We start from the raw sequence: 21839 nt of genomic DNA on the forward strand, positions 1-21839 counted from the left end.
TGTAAATTAAATACTAAGACTGAACATTTTTTACTTATGAGATTAGTAGTAGTTTTTAAGAAAACTAATAATAGAGTTAAGTGAATGGGGAACAGGCCTTGTCATACATATCCCACTGGTTCTATAGATTTACCCAACCTGGAGATAATTTTGATGGTATCAATCTGAAACTTTAAAAATAAACATATCATATAACTCAAGAACTTTTTTTTTTCATTTAGTTTTTTCTAATCAGAGATACATACAAAAATTTGTGTATAATAATGTTTACTTCTGCATATTTATAACAGCAGAAAGTTGGAAACTACCTAAATGTCTAAAATAGAAAAATTTTAAAATAAGTTGTGCTATCACTTTAGAATTTATTATGTGAGCATTAAAAATGTGAACACCCTAGAATAACGTGGAAGAAATGGAAATAATATTTAATGAATAAAGAAAAGGTTTTAAAATGATAGGAATGGCATGATCTCAGTTTTCTAATAGGAAAATAACAACCTGGATTATACATAAAAACTAGAGCAATAACAATATCTGGGGATTATTTCTGGATGGTGGGAATAAGGCTGGTGTTTATTCCACTGTACTTTCCCCATGCTTTCCAAATTTTCTGCAAGGACTGTGTATTGCCTTTGTAATAATTAAGTCTCATTGTTTGTCAAGTTAGGCCATATGTGGTAAAGAAAATTATTTTTCATCTGTATTATTTGATCCCTTTAGGACACAGATATTATTGTATGGGATGTGATCAATGAAAGTGGTCTCTACCGTCTAAAGGGGCACAAGGACGCCATCACACAAGCCTTGTTTCTACAAGAAAAGAACCTGCTAGTTACTAGGTAAAGAAATAATGGTTTAATTTCCAGTTCTTTTTTAGGAAGAGAGAATTTGCTTTCTTCCTTACTCATTTCTCTCATGAGCAGTGTGCTCATGCTTATGCATTAGTGTTCTCTCCTGTTCTCCTGCTTTCCTTTTTTCCATTTCTTCTAAGTAGTATCGTAGAGCTATCCAAAGTTATATTATTTTAAAATAATTTTCTAATTTGTCATTCTTTTCTCTTGATATCAGTTTTTCCTTGTTTCTTAGCCTTTTGAAGCTCATTATAGAATGAGCTTTGTCTACCTTCTAGATCTCTAGAAAGCCAGGAATCAGAATATGGAGCAGAGGGAAGATATGAATACCAGGTGTTAAATTCGGCTCGCCTTTTGAGGAGAGATATACTGTACTTCATAGGCCTTCTGAACACCTATTAGGATGAACCATTTGAAATTTTTATTTGTGTACATAAAAAATCATCAAATACCAACAGTTTTATATTGTTCAACCTAACATCATAATGAATATTGCTAAAGAATGGCCACCTAGGAAAAGCTGGGATACCAAGGTTTGCCAGGCATTAATTAGAGGAACCATAGTAATAACTCAGAAAAAGCTGTGAGCACTAAATGCTTTACCAATGGTGGATTTGTTTCTGTGGGATAGGATACAGGTAAATTAGTGTCTTGTTCAGATAACACAGGTTCTGTAAGAGAATGATTCTATGGTTCTAATAGAAAATATATATATTACAGCTTAGGGAATATAAAGGAAAGTAAATAACACTGTAAGGTGGGGTTATATGGGATGGAGTTTGTAAATCAGGTTTTTGAGGGTTTTTTTTTTTTTTCCAGTTTGCTCATGAAGGAGGATTATATTAGATTTATGTAGTGAAGAGGTAGGGAAGAGGTGTTTGAGCAGGAGTAGTAGAGGCCATTGACTGGGAGGGCTTATATTTAGAGGGTTAAGAACAAATAAATGGGAAATTTTGAGAATGCTGCCAAAGAACCTGATTTTCATTCTACAGAGAACATTGAGTGAGTGCAAATATTAAAAATTAAGGTTATCCGACAGTTGCACATTGGATGGGATGAAAGAACAGCAATGGACAAAGAGACCAAATGAGAAGCTGTTAAAATAATCCAGGTAGTAGGACTTAAGTTCAGGTTAGTGTACAGAAATGGACTAGAAGGAGTCAATAGTTAGAAACTTCACAGAGGAGGCATTTTCAGGACAAGAGACTAACTGGATGGGAAGACAAGGGAGTGGGAGAGGTCTAAGATGTTTCCATGGTAGATTGTCTGAGGGAATGCCAATGCTGTGATGATTGAAATGGTAAGAGGAAGGCATGATGGATCAAATTCTGTATTCTTTGGTACTCTGCATCTAAAGTCATTCTTGTGCTTATAGGTAGAACATTTTATTTTCTGCACAGGAATAACTACAAGGAAAGTTAGGATTCTTTGCTTTTCAAAAGAAAGATCAGAGAGAATTGGAGCTTTAGACATTATTGAAGCATATGTTCCTTTTAAAGCAAAGTGAGTTTTGGATCTGCCTATTGGTTGAATAAGTTTTCCTAAACAGGATATATATATTTTTCTCCTGTTTCTTCTTTTAGTGGGAAAGATACCATGGTGAAATGGTGGGACCTTGATACTCAGCACTGCTTTAAAACAATGGTTGGCCACCGGACTGAGGTACGTGGAGGGTCGTGGGCCCAGGGAAATAATGGGAAGGCAAAAGGGAAAAGGTGGTGTTCTTCGCTTCCCTTTTCATGGCTCTTTGTTTTTACTGCACACAATAATTTTATGCCATCTTGAGGAATAGTGAGGCTGGTTTGATGGAAGCAATGCCAGCCATTGGAGCAGATACTGATGCTCTGACATGTAGTAAAAATTGGCCTTGGATGGTTTTTAATTCCTGAATTTCATCATTTCTAAATAATGTGTCCACTTTTATGAACATAGGGAAGTTTAATAATATTATGTGTGCAGCACCTAGCTTACTGATAGGTAAGCAGCACATGGTAGCTCTTACAGTAGTTACTTGAACACAGATCTATTCAGTTGAGTTCAGGGACTGTTTTTTATACATCTTTGCATCCTCAGTGCTTTATTCATATCAGGCATTCAGGAAGGTAATACCTAGAGTTAATGACAAGAAGATTAAATTATTTGTTGATCTGCAGCAATATTATTTTCATTATTTAATTCCTGGATACTTGAAGCTGAAAGTTATGCCATGGACATTAGTGGGGCACCTTTTATTTGCTAGACACTGCTAAAAGCAAAGAAATAGAAGACTTAAAATCATCATTTGAGTGGATTCCAGTTAAGATTTATGCTGAACAGCCATTATCTTAATTTGATTATAGGAGGTTAGAGACAAACTCGTAGTATCACAAAAGCAGCAGTTTCACCACAGGCCATTTTTTTCTCTGTAAAAGTGAGGTTTCTCTTAGTGTATTTTGAAAGGGTTGTTGATATGCCTTTTCTTTGCCTTTAAGGTGCCAAAGACATTTCACTATGGTAACTTAGACTTTTGGAACATCATATTATACTACCTGGAATCTCTTGAAAATTGTATTACTCAAATCTTTTTATATTCTATAGGTATGGGGGTTGGTTCTGGTGTCAGAAGAAAAGCGACTCATCACTGGAGCCTCAGACAGTGAACTGAGGGTATGGGACATAGCTTATCTGCAAGAGGTAATTACTTTTTAAAATCATGGGCAGGGTCATGTTTAGAAGTTTCATAAGCACCTTGGTTTTAGAATCAGATGTAATTATTGAGTACTTCACATAGTATTAGAAGGAACTCATCACACCAATAACCTGCAACACCTGAAAAAGCTTTTCTTCCTTGTATGCTCATTATCCTCATTTATTTGAGCTCAGGTTAGCTTTAGGCTTACAGCTTCTGGTAATACTAATGTTTTAGTTTGTGGCACTCTTAATCAGATATTCTTGGACCTTTGGGGGTCCATGGATGGCCTTCAGAATATCTGTGAACCTTTCCCCTCAAACATATATGTAGAATTTTATGTTTATAAATATGCATATTCTGAGAAGATGTATAACTTTTTCTTAAACATTTAAAGAATTTACATAGAAGAAAAGCTTGCAGACCTTAGGTTTAGCTGAATTTCGGTGTGTACAGTGTCCAGCAGCCATTTCGATGGGAGTTACATTAGTAGAGTAGGGGTTATCTTTATTTAAGAAGAAAATGTATCAACCTGTCTTGGAATGCCTTTGCAATTCCTAGTGCCAATTTGAATTTTTCTTTCTATAATATGGTTGACCTTTCACCTAAATACAGAGAAAATTTTGAAGTTAGTGAAGAGAAGGGTCATTATTTTTTCACTGTTGTCGCTAAACAGTAGTCCTTACACTATAGAAAGTTTTTGGAGATAGTATAATGAGTAATATTTTGTTTATATATTATGTAGTCAGTTTTTAATAAGTTCTGATACCTGCCCTGCTACTGAAGAGGTTTGATAAGGAAGATCATGGATTAGAAGCTATTATTGACCATAAGAAAGATTTCTAAGTCTTCAGGATTAAGAGTTACCTCTTGGGCCAGGCTTAGTGGTTCATGCCTATAATCCCAGTACTTTGGGAGGCTGAGACAGGAGGATCACTTGAGTCCACACACAAGTTTGAGAGCAGCCTGGGCAACATGACAAGAACCTGTCTCTACAAAAAAATTAAAAATTAGTCAAGCATGGTGGTGTGTGCCTGTGGTTTCAGCTATTTAGGAGGCTGAGGTGGGAGGATGGCTTGAGCCCACGAGATCAAGGCTGCAGTGAGATATGATCGTGCCATTGCACTCCAGCCTGGGAGATAGAGTAAGACTCTGTCCCCAACAACAACAACAAAATGCCTCCTGGAACATACTATTTCAGCTTTTATTTTCCCATTTTTATGAAACAGATTGAAGACTCGGAAGAACCAGACCCCAAGAAAATCAAAGGATCTTCTCCTGGAATACAAGATACTCTTGAGGCAGAGGATGGTGGTACCTTTGAGATGGATGAAGCCCCTGAGGATGTAATTCATTTTCGTTTCTTAAGTTTAATTGTGTTGAATAGTGGGAAAGTCAGAATTGCAGATTTTTAGGGAATCATCACTTTAGGGAATATTTTTGTCACTTGCACTTACTAGAATTATATTTTTTTCAGAAGTTCAGTAGAACTTACATCTAACCTTCATCTGCTCTTGCTTCTTCTGTAGCGAATCCTTTCATGTAGAAAAGCTGGTTCCATAATGCGGGAAGGAAGAGACAGAGTTGTAAACCTTGCAGTCGAGAAGACAGGCAGGATTGTTGCTTGCCATGTGAGTACTATACTTAGGAGAAAATAACAAGGAATAGGCTGTTCCTTTCACACACTCATTCTTTCATATTCAATGTAAAGATGACTTTTTCTTGACTCATGTTAATAATTCATTATATGGTACTGTGTGGACCTATAATCTCTAGCTTTATTAGCATAACAATAAAAATATTAATAATTACTATTAGGTTGGTGGAAAAGTAATTGCAGTTTTGTCATTTAAAAGTAATGGCAAAACTGCAATTACTTTTGAACCAATATTATTTTTATTAGCAACCATTTATTAAATGCTTGCTCTTCTAAGCAATTTAAAAGCATTTAACTTCTTGTTTAGCCTTCAGAGCAATGCTACAAGTAGGAAGTGATATCCTCATTTTACAGATGAGATAGCAAACCCAGAGGGATTAACTAAGGGAAGAAAAATAAATATTGTTGTTTACTTTTAATTGAGAATTAGGTAAATTACAAATCACCTCTCCTTGACTCACATTAACCTTTTGCCTGTCTAGGGAACTGATTCTGTGCTAGAATTGTTTTGTATCCTTTCCAAAGAGGAAATTCAGAAGAAAATGGATAAGAAGATGAAGAAAGCTAGAAAGAAAGCAAAGTATGTTTTCTTAATACTTATATTAATAATGAAATATCCTGGATAGGCCCCATGTTACTGAAAAATACTGGCTTCTTTAATATTTACTCTCTTATCAATTACCGTTAAAAGTTAAAGAAGAACTTGTGAGGTACCGATAACCCAAATTTGTCAAGTCTCGGAGAGATAGAGAATCATCTGATTCGGCAAATCTTTTGAGACCTATTCTGATTTATTTAACATGGTTGGATTGTTAAGTGCAGGTTAGTGAGTTTTCTAAAAAGTCCTGAAATGAGAACAATAACCAGAGACAGTTCAGTGGAATAGTTGGAATTATAAGGACCTTGTTACAAGAAATTTTATGGGCTATTACATTCAGAATCCATTTCTTAAGGGTACCTATTAAGTGAAATAATACTTTATGACATTGTAGTGTACAAAGCATTTCCACTTATACTACATTGTTTAATTCTCATGGTAATCCTGTGTGGTTAAGTGACTTTTCCAGAATCACACAGTTTGTTGGTCAAGGGGCCAGATTTTGAACTCAAGTAAGTGCAAAGCTGCTTCTAGAAAAATAAGAGCATGATAACACTTTTCTTCCCTCTAGATTACATTCTTGCAAAGGAGAGGAGGAAGATCCTGAAGTTAATGTTGAAATGAGTCTGCAAGATGAAATCCAGCGGGTGACTAATATCAAAACTTCTGCCAAAATCAAGTGAGTAAAAATAAATTATCTGAAGTTATCAAATAAATAGTAAGCTACCAAATATTATTGGCTTTTTCATGCTATTTGTAAGCTGTCTTATGAATTATATGTTTGAAGACAGTGGTCATGAGACATCTGTGTCACACCCTGCTTCTGTTGCCCTAACCGTGGGCCCAGTTTTTGTCTTGTATTTGGATTATTGTAGTACCCTTTTAGCTAGTCATTTACTGTCTTTTCCTGTGGCTAATTTAAAAAAAGAAAAAAAGTGTACCCCACGTTCAGAAAGAGTATAAAGTCACTTATAAATACATACACAAAACCAAGGTATGTATCAGAACCAGGATCTGAACCTAGTTTTATTTTATTTTATTTTTTTTGACTTAAAAGCCTACTCAATACTTGGAGCACTCTTTTTTTTTTTTTTTTTTCCAATTTTTTTGAGATGGAGTCTTGCTCTGTTGCCCAGGCTGGAGTGCAGTGGCATGATCTTGGCTCACTACAGCCTCAGTCTCCCAGGTTCAAGCAATTCTCCTGCCTCAGCCTCCCCAGTAGCTGGGATTACAGGCTTGTGCCACCACACTCAGCTAATTTTTGTATTTTTAGTGGAGACGGGGTTTTGCCATGTTGGCCAGACTGGTCTCAAACTCCTGACCTCAAGTCATCCACCCGCCTTGGCCTCCCAAAGTGCTGGGATTACAGGCGTGAACCACTGCACCCAGCCTTAGAGCACTCTTTATTTGAAAAATTGTTTATAGTTATTCAGGCTTTATATAGCTAGAAGACATTGTAAAGCCTTTTCCTGGAAAAAGTTAACCTTGTGAGCTAAGATGGTAGCTAGAACATTTATGATTATTTTCTTATGCAGATCTTTTGACTTGATTCATTCACCTCAAGGAGAGTTAAAGGCTGTCTTCCTGCTGCAGAACAACCTGGTAGAACTGTACTCACTGAATCCATCCTTGCCTACTCCTCAGCCTGTCAGGACAAGCAGAATCACCATTGGGGGTCATCGCAGTGATGTGCGGACTTTGTCATTCAGCTCAGACAATATTGCTGTTCTTTCAGCTGCAGCTGATTCCATTAAAATATGGAACAGGTTTGTGAAATGATGTTTTGTATAGCTGTATTTAGTAGTATTTCTTTACTTTTAATTTTTTTTGGGTACTCTTTAGGGTTAGTTATTTAACTTCTTAAGGCCCTCAATACAATTATCTTTAGTGTGTTTGGGCCATTAGCCTGTAGAGCTTAGAGAAGAAAAGTTGCCTTTTAAAATGTGCCAAAAAAAAAAAAAAGAAAAAAAAAGGCAAGCGTATTCCATGTCTAGCGCTTGTAACTGTACTTGGCTGGAGAAAAACACACAACCATACTACCTACTCTTTAAACTTAATAAAAAGCAGCCTGTTAGTGCTGCCCAGTAATTGTACCCTAACTTCTCACCCTTCTTTTACTTTCCCAGGTGACCGTTTTACACCTTGCTAAAAGCTTTTTTAGCTCACTTTAGCTCATTTTTTGCTCTCTCCTTGAATTGGTAACGTTCTCCCTTTGAAACACTTTCTTTGACTTTCATTATTTCCCCTTCCCTTGCTGTCTATTTATTCTCAGTCCTCGCTCCATCCTTCTTATCTTTATGACGTCTAAGTGTTAGAGTACTTTAGGGTAGAGTCTTTGGGCCTTTTGTGTATCTAAACTCACTTTATGTAATCTGTCATGTAGCTTTGTGTGTGTGATGACACATACGTTTATATCCAGCTTTAACCTCCTCCCTAAACATTAAACTCGTGTATACAAATACTTCGTGTCACCACTTGGATGTCTAATTAAGCATTTCAAACTTTTATGTGTCCCAAACCAAACTTAGATGTTCATGTCTCCAAAAATCCTCCCACCTGCTATTCCTTCAGACTTCCCTATCTTAATAAATGATTACTGGCTACCAGTTGCTGTAGTCTAAACCTTGTAGCCATTCTTGATTTTCTTTTATTTATTTATTTTGAGACAGAGTCTTGCTCTATCGCCCAGGCTGGAGTGCACTGATGTGATCTCGCCTCACTGCAACCTCCACCTCCTGGGTTCAAGTGGTTTTCCTGTGTCAGCCTCCTGAGTAGCGAGTAGCTGGGATTACAGGCGTGTGCCACCATGCCTGGCTAATTTTTGTATTTTTAGTAGAGACAGTTTTATCATGTTGGCCTCGAACTCCTGACCTCAAGTAATCCACCCATCTCAGTCTCCCAAAGTACTGGGATTATAGGCATGAGCCACCGCACCCAGCCCATTGTTGATTTTCATATCCCATATTGATCCAATCTATTAGCAAATCCTATCAGCTCTACCTTCATAATTGATCCCGAATCCAGCCTCATCTTACCACCTGCACTGCCACTGCCCCATTCAAACCACTGTCATCTCTCATCTGGGTTATTGTAACAGCCCCCTGACTGGTGTCCCTGCTTTCTTGCTTGCCCCTCTATAGTCTGTTCTCAACACAGTAGCCAGTGTAATCTTTTTATAGTGGAAGTTAGATCACTTCCAATAGTTCCATCACACTCTACCTACCTTACACACCTTATCTCTTACTCTCCTTTTCTCCTCCACTAGAGCCACACTGGCCTTCTTGCTATTCCTTCAACAGAACAAGAATGTGCCTTTCTTATGGCTGTCATGCTCCCTGTCCTTTCTGCCTGGATCCATCTTCCCCATTTATCCATAAGCTTTTTCTGTGTCTTATCAGATGACAGTGCTATCATTCTTACCCAACTCCTTGAACTCTTCATCCTCTTCTCCCAGCATTGTTTCTTTATAGCACCTATCATCTGATATACCAAGTATTTACATATTTATTATTCCCAAAGAATGTTAACCTTCGCGAGATTAGGAATCTCTGCTGTTTCATCCACTGTTGTATCTCCAGCACCTAGAACAGTACCTGGTATGTAGTGGGCATTCAGTAAATGTGTGTTAAGTGGACATTTGATATATAGTTATTTAATTAATGAATGTTTGTGGTCCTGTGAAAAATGTAGGGATATTTGTAATGATGTACTAATTTGACTTGTAACCCTTCAGACTCACTTACTTCTTGGTAATCGCAGATTGGGCTCTGTGGAGCCCAGCAGACACTTTTCTACCCTGCTTTTGTGTGATTTCTGTTCCTTAGGATTTGGAGGCCTTAAAAAGTAAACAAAGTTTGGTGCTTGATAGTATTTTCTCCCATGACTATAATTGTATGTGAGTCAAGGGTTTTTAAGACTTATCTTTTATGTTGATCTGTCTAAGTGCATTGAAACCTACACACTGACCTCTAAAATGGAGAAGCAGATTCTCTTAACATGAGTTCTTTATTTTTTCTTTCTTATAGGTCTACACTGCAGTGTATTCGCACAATGACATGTGAATATGCACTTTGCTCATTCTTTGTACCTGGTGATAGACAGGTGGTCATAGGAACAAAGGTAAATGGAGACTTTTTCTGGGATATCTGGATCTTTTCTACTCAAAATTCATAAAGTTAAGAAATCTGGTTCTTTTTAGCATATTGGAGATGTACTGGAGCTAAGTAATCTAGGAGGATATTAGTTTATTACATATTTTGTTTACTGAAGTTTTACTTTGTTAAAAATTATGAAGAAGAAAATTGAAATCATGACCCTGAGATAACTACCATTAACATTTTGGTGATCATCCTTTCATGCATCTTTTTATGAGCACATATGTAATTGTGTTTTAATTAATGATAAAATATATTAAGGGTAATAATTAAATATATTAAGTACCTAATATCATGCTTGGCAGACAGAAGCATTCAGTAAAGACAAACTGATCAAGTCCTCATTCCTAGGTGCTAGTCAGATTGGGAGACAACCATGTGGAAATAAGCAGACATGGATTTGGATTTAGTTTCTGCCCTTCAGAAATGGGTAATTTGGGCCAGGTGTCATGGCTCATGCCTGTAATCCCAGCACTTTGGGAGGCCAAGGCGGGCAGATCACGAGGTCAGGAGATTGAGACCATCCTGGTTAACATGGTGAAAACCTGTCTCTGCTAAAAATACAAAAAATTAGCCGGGCGTGGTGGCGCACACCTATAGTCCCAGCTACTTGGGAGGCTGAGGCAGGAGAATGGCGTGAACCCGGGAGGCGGAGCTTGCAGTGAGGTGAGATGGCACCACTGCACTCCAGCCTGGGCGACAGAGCAAGACTCTATCTCAAAAAAAAAAAAAAAGAGGAATTTGGAGCAAGTCACATAACTGCTCATAGTGTGTTTCTTTATCTTATAGGATGACGACACTTGCTTTTTGACAGCAGCTTTTGTACCAGATGGACTGGTACCAGCCTCTGGCACTTACTAGCTATGTGACTTTAACCCTGTTAGCCTTTGTGTTCTCATGGAAAATGATGTTACTGACCCATTTCACAGAGATGAAGTATGCAAAACTCTTAGCAGAGAAACTAGCCTGCAGTGGATAACTAATAGATAATAGAGCTGGTAGCAGACATAGCAGTAGTGGTTGTACTGGTAGTGAGAATAAAATGGAACAAGGTCTATGGAGTGTTTTGAAAAGTGCTTTGCAAGTATTTGTCATTATTATTTCCATAAAACAAAGCCATATGTACTTGAGTTTTATTACAAAATGTATGGATCACAATGGATATTTCTTGCTCAACAAAAAATTATAGGCTGGACAGATTTTAGGAACAATGCCAAGAAACAGTATTCACATCTCAAAACTTTCCTTCCTTTTTCACTCATTCTTTCAACAAATGTCCTTCTCTGATTTGCTGATGGGAAAGTATTTTTGAATTGCTTAAGACTACTCATGTGACTAAAATGCAATCTCTGGCTTACTGGCTGTGCTAGGTAGTTAATATACATTATCTCATTTAATCCTGACAACATCTTTGAAACATTGGTGATATAAATTTCATTTTACAGATGAAAAACTAGGTTCATGGGGATGAATTTACCAATGGGCACAAAGCAGACCTGATACTCAAGTATTCTAGCTTGTGCTGTCTGTACCACATTGTGCAGAAGCTGATCGTAGAGCAGGCTTTGCCTCTGTGTGTGTGTTACATGCTGACACCATGACTATGGCATATACAGACCTCTAAATAGGAATTTTAAAGTAATTGCTTTCTATGCCATTATGATTTTTTAAAGAATTCATTGCCTTCTTCAGTGTTGTAGATAGATCCCATGTCTTATTGTCAATGTATTGCAGAGGAGGAAACCAAAAGCAGATGGAAAAGAGTTGGTTAAGCCAATAACTATAGAGGATCATCCACTTAAAGGATTGGCTAAACTTTAAAGGCTTTTAGGTTTGCATTTGCTATTTTGTTTATTCTGATTTGCCTGTGGTCATGATATTTTCCTTTTGAAGTTGTGGAACCAGTGAAAGTAATGCGTCCAGTACTGCCCAGTGGTATTATTCCATACTTATACACATGGCAGCCCTGCCAAGGTTAACTCAGCACATCAGTAGGGGATTTAATAGTATTTAATCAGATAGGAAATATAGAACATGGAACGTGGAATCCATTTCCTAAGCAATGGATCACATTTTTGCAGCTTGGTCGTGAAGTCTTTTCTAAATTGTGCAGGCATGAATCCTGGAGGTTGTAAGTATGTTCACTGGAGCTGTGCTCATTTTGTGTCTTCCCAGACGGGGAAGCTGCAGCTTTATGACTTGGCCTCAGGGAATCTGCTGGAGACAATAGATGCACATGATGGAGCTTTATGGTCCATGTCCCTCTCTCCAGATCAGGTAACTAAACCAGATTTTAAAGCCCTGGACTTCAGCCCTCTGGCCACAGTTCTCAATTCTTATATCAAGATTTACTGCTGCTAAGAAAGATTTCTCTCCGGGTTTCTTTAAAGAAAGCCTGAGTTTTGTTTTTTTGTGTGTTTTTCTTCGGTCTAATCTTTAGTGTTCATATATGATGCCTTCTTATATACCTGGTAAATGACTAGCTGTCATTATGAAATGAAATCTTGTTTGGCTACTTTAGCTTATCAGCAACATGACATCAAATCGCTCACCCTCATGATTTTTTTGCCAATGTTTTGTAATACTTCTTAAGGGGAAATATTCTCTTGGGCAACATGATGCAGAGAACTGAGCAGACTTTGCTGCTCCCTTTTTTTCCCAAACAAACGTCTATGACTGTACAAATTTAGTAATTTTAGCAAGTACGTTAGCCCTTACAAGTCAATAAATATGTGCTCACCTTCAGAGCAGTTCCTGGCAAAAGTATGCTTGTTCTAGTAATGGTACTGTTGCTTAGAAAATCTTGAGATTTTTATTTTTGACAACACCTTAAATTTTGGCCCATTTATTTAAATATTCTCAATGGTAGAAAATTTTCATCCATTGAAAGTAGATCTTAGTTTTGGAAAATCTAGAGTGTTTAATACCACTTGGTGTCCAAATAAAACAGCTGTGAGTCTAAAATAGTAATAAATCTTGCATTTGTAGAGTGTTCTATCTTTTCCATAAATTGTGTGGTCTTTTTTTCAACAAAACTAGGGATTACGGAAAGGTTGTTCCCTGTGTTATAAATCTATGAGGTGGCAGAACAGACACTTGAGATCCAGTGTTCTATGTACTTTACACTAACACTACCATGTAATGAGACTAATTTTCTTGATAATGGAAAACAGCTTCAAAAATATTTTAAGCAGGGACATTGCAGGACTAAATTTATATCCTTCTGAGGCGAATACTTTAGACCTAGATTATCCATTCTATGTATATTTTTCAAACTAGTTTACTGAGAGTTTTTTTTCTTCTTGATGCTAGATAATAGTATAACTAGGAGCTAGGGAGAACCACATTTTCTTAATTTTATCCCATGACATTAAATGAAAATACTTTCTTAGACTTTTAAAATGTATCTTCATAGCAGAGTTTTTATGCTAAAGTAGTTTTTAATTGAAATTTCATTTGATTTTCAGCGTGGCTTTGTGTCAGGTGGTGCAGATAAATCTGTCAAATTCTGGGATTTTGAGCTAGTGAAAGATGAAAATAGTACCCAAAAGAGGTGAGTAGATATTATTTTGTATCCATTTTTTGGAGTGAAAATGGGGAGCTATTGAATGGCCTTTTGACATATTGTATCGTTTGTTGTGCTCTAAAGAGTTAGGATTTTTCTGAATTTGTATACTCATTTATTTTTTTCTTGATGTTTTTTGTGGTGCTAGACTTTCTGTGAAGCAAACCCGAACCTTGCAACTAGATGAAGATGTTCTGTGTGTCAGTTACTCTCCCAATCAAAAGCTATTGGCTGTGTCTTTGCTGGACTGTACTGTGAAAATTTTCTATGTTGACACTTTAAAGGTATAGTGGTTATGCCCGGGGATATTTTCCCTTTCTGACTGACTGACCTTAAGAATTTGGGTTGAAGCTATACAGAAGTGGCCTTGACTGTGCCCAGCAGTAGTACATTTCTAAAAATGTGTGTGTGAATCAAAGCAATGTAAGTATACTAGGGAAGCTAGCATTTTAAAATAATTCTATAGTTCATGAATTTTGTTTAAAGCAAGTTATATTTCATGTGTTCAAAAAATCTTGTGGACAGAAAATTCTGTCATACTAAGTAGTCATAGAGCATTGCTAGGTGTCCTGGGCAGTGATTTCACACTTGGCTATGTATTAGGATCATCTAGATTAAAAATACTTTTAAAAATACAGATTACTGAGCCCTATACCCAGAGAATTGATGGGACCAGGTTGGGCCTGGAAATTTTTTTGTGAAACAAGTGCCCTGGAATCTTTTCAGTGAAGAGATCCAGAGATCTGACTGAGGCAGTAAGCTTCTGGGGGCCTCCTTGCCTCCACTGTACTGCAGTATTCTTGGCAAGCGCATGGAGGGTCTGTGTAGTGGACACAGGTACTCCTACAAAGCTGTCTTTTGTGGGTTGTCTTTGAAAATACAAATATAAAGCAATTTAAAAATGTGTCTGAAGTTATATTTTAGACCTGCATGTTATAAATTATACCCATATTTTATAGACAGACATTAATTATTATTTTTTTTTAATGTTTAGTTTTTTCTCTCACTGTATGGACACAAACTACCTGTTATATGCATGGACATCTCTTACGTAAGTAAAGTTCAAATAGTGTCTCAGTAATAGTTGTCTTTTCTAAAGCAAATACTTTCTTAATTCTGGCTTGATATCTTCATTTTAGATTATTTGTTTTTATCATTCTTTCTCCAAAAATAGTCTCAAATTAACATATGTTGTGTCTTATATATATTACTTTAATGTTTTCAGAATAATTTTGCAAATATTATCTCTATCCTTCTTGTAGCTCTCCCAAATAGTACTTTGTTGTTTAAAATACTATAATTGGTAGAGTACACTAAAATATGAAAGACTTTAAAAAGGCATTCCGTTTTGTTCTGAAGGATAATGCTGCTGAGGAGCTTGGATTTATATTTGGATAGTTACGGTATTTTACACTATGTAACCTTTTGGTCTCTTGACCAAAATCATTTATTTCCCAATATCTAGTTTTCATTAGAAGTGGCAGTGTATATTAAAAAACCAATGTCTATTCTGCAGAGCGAGACTCTGTCTCAAAAAAAAAAATGTCTATTCTGTGTGAAAGGAGTTGACCTCATAGTTGTCTGTGATCAGTGCACTAACAATGTTAAGTTACAGTGTTAAATATATTTCTTCCTTTTTTTTTTTTTTTTTTATGTTGACAATCATTTGAACCAGGCATTGAAATAGGAGAGATAAGAGAAATAGTGATAGGGAACGTGGGATACATAAACATTCTAGTAGAGGCTTTCTCAGCTTCTCTTCTGTTTCTCTCTCCCACTTTCTTTCCAAATCCCATACCAGAGATTAGAGAATCTTTTTCCTATCCAAAAAAGTAAATAGATAACCCTACATCAAGGCATAGCACTGCCCTGTGGCAATATGAAAGTATGGAAGCCACAGAGTTCATGCTTTTACTTAACAAGCTTTTTAAGTATCTCTGTAGGTAAGAGCAAAGAATTCAGTGTTTTTAGTAGAGATGAAATCAGTTTTTTGGCTTCATTTTAATGTGTTTGAAAGAAATGGGTTAAATATTCTGGTTAGCTTTTTATTCATGTACAGAATTCAACAATCAAGGTAATATTTTACTTTTATTTCCCGTAGGATGGAGCACTTATAGCAACTGGCTCTGCTGATAGGAATGTGAAAATCTGGGGTTTGGACTTTGGGGACTGCCACAAGTCTCTCTTTGCGCATGATGACAGGTACATATAGTCTTTTCAAATGCCTCCCTTTGAGTCACCTGTATCACTTTCCTTGAGCATCTGCATCTATTTTTCAGTGTTCTCAGGCAGTGATATAAGTTCTAAAATACAGTCAGACACTCTAGAACTAGCTAGTCAAAAGCTATTTATGTGTGTAGAACTCTTTTTACTAACCTGGAATTTGTTGACATTTTAATATTTCTGTCATTTTTCAGTGTGATGTACCTACAGTTTGTACCCAAGTCTCATCTCTTCTTCACTGCTGGAAAAGACCATAAGATTAAACAGTGGGATGCAGACAGATTTGAACACATACAGACTCTGGAGGTAACCACATGCCTGCTTTGCTTGCTCGGTACTTAAGAAATACTTTTAAGAATATTTACATTACCCACTAAATAGTGGTCTATGAATGAGATATTCTTGAGGTGTTTTTTTTTTTTCCTCCAGGGGCATCACCAGGAAATATGGTGTTTGGCTGTAAGCCCCAGTGGAGACTATGTTGTATCATCGTCCCATGACAAATCTCTGAGACTTTGGGAGAGAACAAGGGAGCCTCTTATTCTTGAGGAAGAAAGGGAGATGGTAAGAACTTTAGGCTTGGTTACAAATATGCCAGTGGGTATCTGACAGGCTGTCGTAGTTGAAGTTTTCTGTGTAGTGCAGTTGTACCTCATTCATTACAAGTCCAAGAACCTTCAGGAGATCTGTTCCAGACTATTCTCACCCATTTCAGAAGGTAGGCAGGGATAAAGATGCCATTGGGGCATTATGTTGTCAAAGAAGCACCTTCTTGCTGCCTCATTTCTCTTTATATAGAGACCATGTTTTTTTCTCTCAAATTAATGTATATCTATCTCATGGCAGGAAAGAGAAGCGGAATATGAGGAGAGTGTGGCCAAAGAAGACCAACCAGCAGTAAGTAAATTTTGGGGACCTTGAGATTATGCCCCATATATGGTTATCTTATTGAAATTGACTATAATGTCCAGAATTTCTAATAGGATTAAAATTGAGGCTAGAAGTTGAAGGTATCACCAGCTGATAAAGAATCTGTGTGATTCTTTCTCTTCAATTGTATATCCCAATTTTGTGGTTCAAGTGATTGACCAAATTTGCTATTGAATAATTATCATTCTGGCAATTGAGGCTTTAGGGAATTATTTTACTCACTGTAGAGCAAAATAAACGTTAGAAAATTTGGATATTCTCTTTTTAAATATGTGCAGGATATTCTTATGATAATACATATGCTAAGTACTGTTACTGGTAGCTGGTAACACTGTTAGTATTTTCATAAAATAATAATAGCTGTTCTTATATGGATGTAAGATTAATTTATCAGCTCTTTAACTCTGGTCAACAGTGTTGTTCAAGGATTTCTTTGTTTCTGGCAGGTTCCAGGAGAGACTCAAGGCGACAGTTACTTTACTGGAAAGAAAACTATTGAAACAGTGAAAGCAGTAAGTTGATATAGAATGTGGTATCTCGTTTTTTAATGAGATCTCAACTTTTTAGTGAAAGTTTTGTTCTGTATCAACCAGAAAGCCATTTTTTGGCAAAAAATTGATGAGATTTAAAGATGGGGATTATAACCTGCTTTCTTCTCTTGTAACCAAAGATGGGAGTAGTCCTGAATCTCTTTGATTAGTATGTGCTCCTTTCAAGTGTTCCTGGGACCTGCCCTATTCAGAGTGTCTAGATATCCCACCTGAGTCCACGACACTTAGTCTTCTCCCTGTACATTAAAAAATAAGAAAACCAAAAATGTCTTTAAATGCTTTTTGGCACTCTATTGGCACGTCTTTATTAAACGGATTGAAGCTATTTCATTTGGCAAATTTCTAGTCAGCTCTTCCAGTTTCAGTGTCCTGGGATGATGGAGTATATTGTGATGATTTCTTTCCTTTGTCATCATCTGTAGGCTGAGAGGATTATGGAGGCTATTGAGTTGTACCGAGAAGAAACTGCAAAAATGAAGGAACACAAAGCCATTTGTAAAGCTGCAGGGAAAGAGGTAATAAGAGAGTGCAGTAAGTTACAGTATCAAGGGATTTCCCAAGGAGAAAAACCATTGTTTTGGGATTTATTAGCTAAGATCAGGATATGCAATAAGTGGAGTAGAATCTTTCCAACTCACTACATTAGAAGAAATTGAAGAACTGTGGGAAGAAGGGCACTTGGTCTTAGTGAAAGCGAAGGAAAGGAAATTACAGATTGAGGTGATTATTGTCTTGAGTAGAAACTCTCCTTCCTACTTTGGTTTGGGAGGCAGGGTAACCATTTCAGATTTCTAGATAAAGTACATTGTTCCAGCTCATTCATGAATACTATAGAAACTAACAGGCTTGATAATTCTTTTACACTCTGTCAGTTTTTTAGGGTCTCTTTTTTCCCTTTTCAAAATTATAAAATACTGTTACCACTCTGTCTATAACAAGTGCTATACAAGTCTCAGTTTTTTTAATGACTTGATTTAATAATTTCTTCATAGGTTCCACTTCCCACCAACCCCATCCTAATGGCTTATGGCAGTATCTCAGTGAGTAAAATGTCTAATGGTTTCCCCTTGGTTATTGAAAGGTTACTTAGAAGGACAAGAAAGGAAGTAGAGGCATTATGATTTGGGGATGGATTATTGGGAATACTTTGTCTTTAAAAGTCTCTTTTGAATCTTGGCATTCTCTAAGATATTTTGTATTTCAAAAGCACCACTTTAGTGTAACTTCCCAAGCCAGCCTTTTTGGTTGGACTGGACTGGCATTCTTCTATTTTCTAGTGCTTGTTTATGTTTAGTGTCCAAAGCCCTGTGAAGATTCTGTTCATCTAAATTAACTTTCAAATCAGCCTTCAGAGGGAAAGTTGACAGAAACTAGTCTGATGAGATAAAGAAGAGAGAGGGGAAGAGTAATGGCAGAATTTATGTTTATCTAGTAATCTCTAATTAGTATTTTACTTGCATGTCTCATCACAGTAATTTTGTGAGTCAGGGTATCTTCACCTTATAGATAAGGAATCTGGCTTGACTTGTAGCATAGTTGGTAAGGGGCAGAGTTTGATTGTGAACCGAGATCTGGCTGACTCTAAACTCATGCAGATCTTGCTATTTTAGAATACTTTTTCTGAAGTAAGAAGGAGGGGTTCCTGTTTTATAGGAGATAGAAATTAGAGAACTTTAGTAGAAACCAACCAAGAGTATCACTAATGGTGTTAATCCTTCCTTTATAGCCTTCAGCTTATGTATTAGAGATTTTTAAAGGCATCAGGTCAAGGTAAGTGAGTCCTTGTGCACAATTTTTATAATCTGTCAACATTTATGAAGTGCTTATCTGAATGGGAAATAAATAGAAATTATAATTGATGGTTATCTTTCTTATAGGTTTAACTATAAAAGTTTTGATGGGAAATAATTTATAATGTTCTTTTTCAAGTGCTAGAACTAGGAAGTTCCTTCTAAAGTATGAAGAGAGATGCTTTTAAGGACAAATAAAAGGGAGTGATTTATGTTGTAGGCAATGAAATAATATATAATTCAATTAGAAGCACCAACTGTTAATTTTTTTTTTTATATTTTGGCTTCTTTTCTATGTACATACACAATTGGAATATTATATAAAGTTTTATATTCTGTTCTTTTTCACATATTTCCTGAACATTTGTTTGTTGTTCATATTGTTAAAAAAAAAAATTCATTGGATTCAGAATTATTCCATTGTATGAATAATTACTGGATATTGCATTTGTTTCTCCTTTTTGGCTATTATCAGTGGCTTCACTGACTATGTTTACACATATATCTTTGTTATCATTATTGATTATTTTTCTTAAGAGTCCTAGCAGCCTAATAACTGGCCAGTAGGCATGAGCTTTTAAAGTTTTATATTGCCAAATTACTTTCCAGGGTGATTATACTGATTTTTAGTAGGCTTTAAAAAATTTGTTGCCAGCATGAGAGGCAAAAGGTAATATTGTTTATTTTCATTTCTTTTGACTATTAATGAAGTTAAAATTTCAGCCTATTTGTTGACCATTTGTATTTTTTCTTGTGAATTTTGAGTTACCTCTTTTTGCTCTTAAGTATTCTTTTATTGGTTTTTTAAAGAATTCTTGCTGGGCACAGTGGCTCATGTCTGTAATCCCAACATTTTAGGATGCTTGAGACCAGAAGTTTGAGACCAGCCTGGGCACCATACTTTATTTTCTTTGTCATATATTTTTGCAATAATTGTTATATTATTGGTGATTTTCCTTTTTTCATTCATTCATGAGTTTGAACTACTGAAGGCTATCATTTTCATAATGAACCACAATATCTACATATATATTCTTTTTTTTTTTTACATATATATTCTTTACAAGAAATAAACCTGTCTTAGGATAAAGATGAAACTTCACTACAGGAATGTAAAAGAAAATTGATTAATGTGGAGGTTATGATACATTTGAAGATAGGAAGATTCTATGTTTTAAAGATTTAATGTTTCCTAATTAATAGGTTTGTAATCCCATTTGATATCCTCTTAAGATTTTAAATTGGAATTGATGAAATAATACTTGAGCTAGTTCTAGAGGGAACTATTTTCCCAGATTAAAAGGCTACAAAATTAGCAAAATTAAAATAGTGTAGGATTGGTGTCAGGATCAATCATCATGTCAGGATAAGTCATCATAATAGACTCTAATGGACTCAATATATGGTAAAAGAATATCATGTAGAGATGGAATATTCAACAAAAGGCTTTGGAGAAATTGTTTATCTGGAGGGAAAAAGTTAGATTTTCCCATCATGCCATTGACCAAAATGCATTCCAAATAGATTAAGATATTAAATACAAAAAACAAAGAGAGTCTTCTAGCTTATAGATGAATATTTAACTCTACACAAGGTGTATTCAAGTATAAAATCAGTAGAAAAAGTAATAAAGGGAAAGATTTAAAAATTGACCATGTTAACAGTGTTAACAAATGCGGCATTTTTATATCTATTTTTTCTTTTTCAGTGAGCTGGAAGAATCTCTACTTGTGCTGCCTTTTTCTTATGTCCCAGACATTCTTAAACTCTTTAACGAATTCATTCAGCTGGGCTCTGATGTTGAACTTATATGCAGGTGCCTCTTCTTCCTCCTCAGGTAACATCCTTTTCCAAAGAATACCATGTCTTTTCAGCAGTACCTTAACTGAAGCTGTCAACACTTTGGGATTAAGAAATAGTATGCCAAACTCGGTGGCTCACCCTCGTAATCCCAGCACTTTGGGAGGCTGAGGTGGGTGGATTGCTTGAGCCTAGGAGTTTGCTACCAGCCCAAGCAATCAGTCTTGCCTTTAAAACAAGGATCATGATGACCCACCTCTTTAAGTAAGAAGTCATGGTAATACATTGCTCAGGAATCCTTACTCAGTCATAGGCCTCCGTGTTACAATCTAAGATAGCTTTGGTTCTAGTCAGTTTAGCAAAAGCCAATTACGATTGGCCAATTTGCCTCATTTGTTATTTGAAGCCAAGCTTGTCTAGCCTGTGGCCCGCAGGCCACATGTGGCCCAGTACGACTTTGAATGTGGCCCAACGCAAATTTGTAAACTTTATTAAAACATTATGATTTTTTTGTGATTTCTTTGTTGTTGTTGTTCATCAGCTATCATTAGTGTATTTTATGTGTGGCCCGAGACAATTCTTCCAATGTGGCCCAGGGGAGCCAAAAGGGTGGACATTCCTGTTTTAAAGTGTTTAGTGTAAGCTAACAGGTTTTGCTTTGTCCTTATACCAACATTTTAAGGAAGTCAGTTTATTTATCTTGGTCTCTACAGGTGCAAATGGAAATGTAGGGGCATATATAGAGGTAAACTAAGACATAAAGCAAATATGTTCATTAGGTTATATTCTTAAATATGAAGAATTCTGTTAATAGGTAGTTGAGAAGAATAGATGTACAAAGACTTGATATTCTCATCTCTCACCCTCATTCTCAAGCTGTTACAGCAGAGAACAGAGATGGAGACAAATTGAATATTCCTTCAAATACTGTTATGAAGACAAAAACTGGTCAGCCAATGCCAGATAGTTAAACAGGTATATTTAGTGAATTGACCAAATAGGTATTTGGTGAATTGGCCTGGTTTTATGATTTTTAACCCTCCATTTCTTAT

At 36.2% G+C, this 21839-nt stretch overlaps 2 protein-coding genes across 2 annotated transcripts in view; one reads left to right on the plus strand and one right to left on the minus strand.

Annotated features, from left to right (window-relative positions):
• The window catches only part of WDR3 (WD repeat domain 3), a 33025-nt gene that overhangs the window by 6498 nt on the left and 4688 nt on the right, over window positions 1-21839 (plus strand). Inside the window, 22 exon segments of the mRNA XM_017869829.1 lie at window positions 721-839; window positions 2435-2513; window positions 3429-3524; window positions 4749-4865; window positions 5049-5150; window positions 5659-5756; window positions 6346-6453; window positions 7310-7540; window positions 9800-9893; window positions 12104-12205; window positions 13396-13481; window positions 13642-13777; window positions 14488-14544; window positions 15595-15695; window positions 15911-16022; window positions 16146-16280; window positions 16563-16613; window positions 17093-17158; window positions 17620-17712; window positions 18190-18237; window positions 18924-18967; window positions 20696-20824. Coding sequence (XP_017725318.1) covers window positions 721-839; window positions 2435-2513; window positions 3429-3524; window positions 4749-4865; window positions 5049-5150; window positions 5659-5756; window positions 6346-6453; window positions 7310-7540; window positions 9800-9893; window positions 12104-12205; window positions 13396-13481; window positions 13642-13777; window positions 14488-14544; window positions 15595-15695; window positions 15911-16022; window positions 16146-16280; window positions 16563-16613; window positions 17093-17158; window positions 17620-17712; window positions 18190-18237; window positions 18924-18967; window positions 20696-20824 — 2204 coding nt within the window.
• Window positions 17221-21839, minus strand: part of SPAG17 (sperm associated antigen 17) — a 254064-nt gene continuing 249445 nt past the window's right edge. The window contains 1 exon segment of the mRNA XM_017869833.1: window positions 17221-17662. The gene's annotated coding sequence lies outside the window, so the exon portion shown is untranslated.

This window comes from Rhinopithecus bieti, unplaced genomic scaffold, assembly GCF_001698545.2.
Source record: "Rhinopithecus bieti isolate Rb0 unplaced genomic scaffold, ASM169854v2 scaffold_3040, whole genome shotgun sequence".
NCBI lineage: Eukaryota > Metazoa > Chordata > Mammalia > Primates > Cercopithecidae > Rhinopithecus > Rhinopithecus bieti.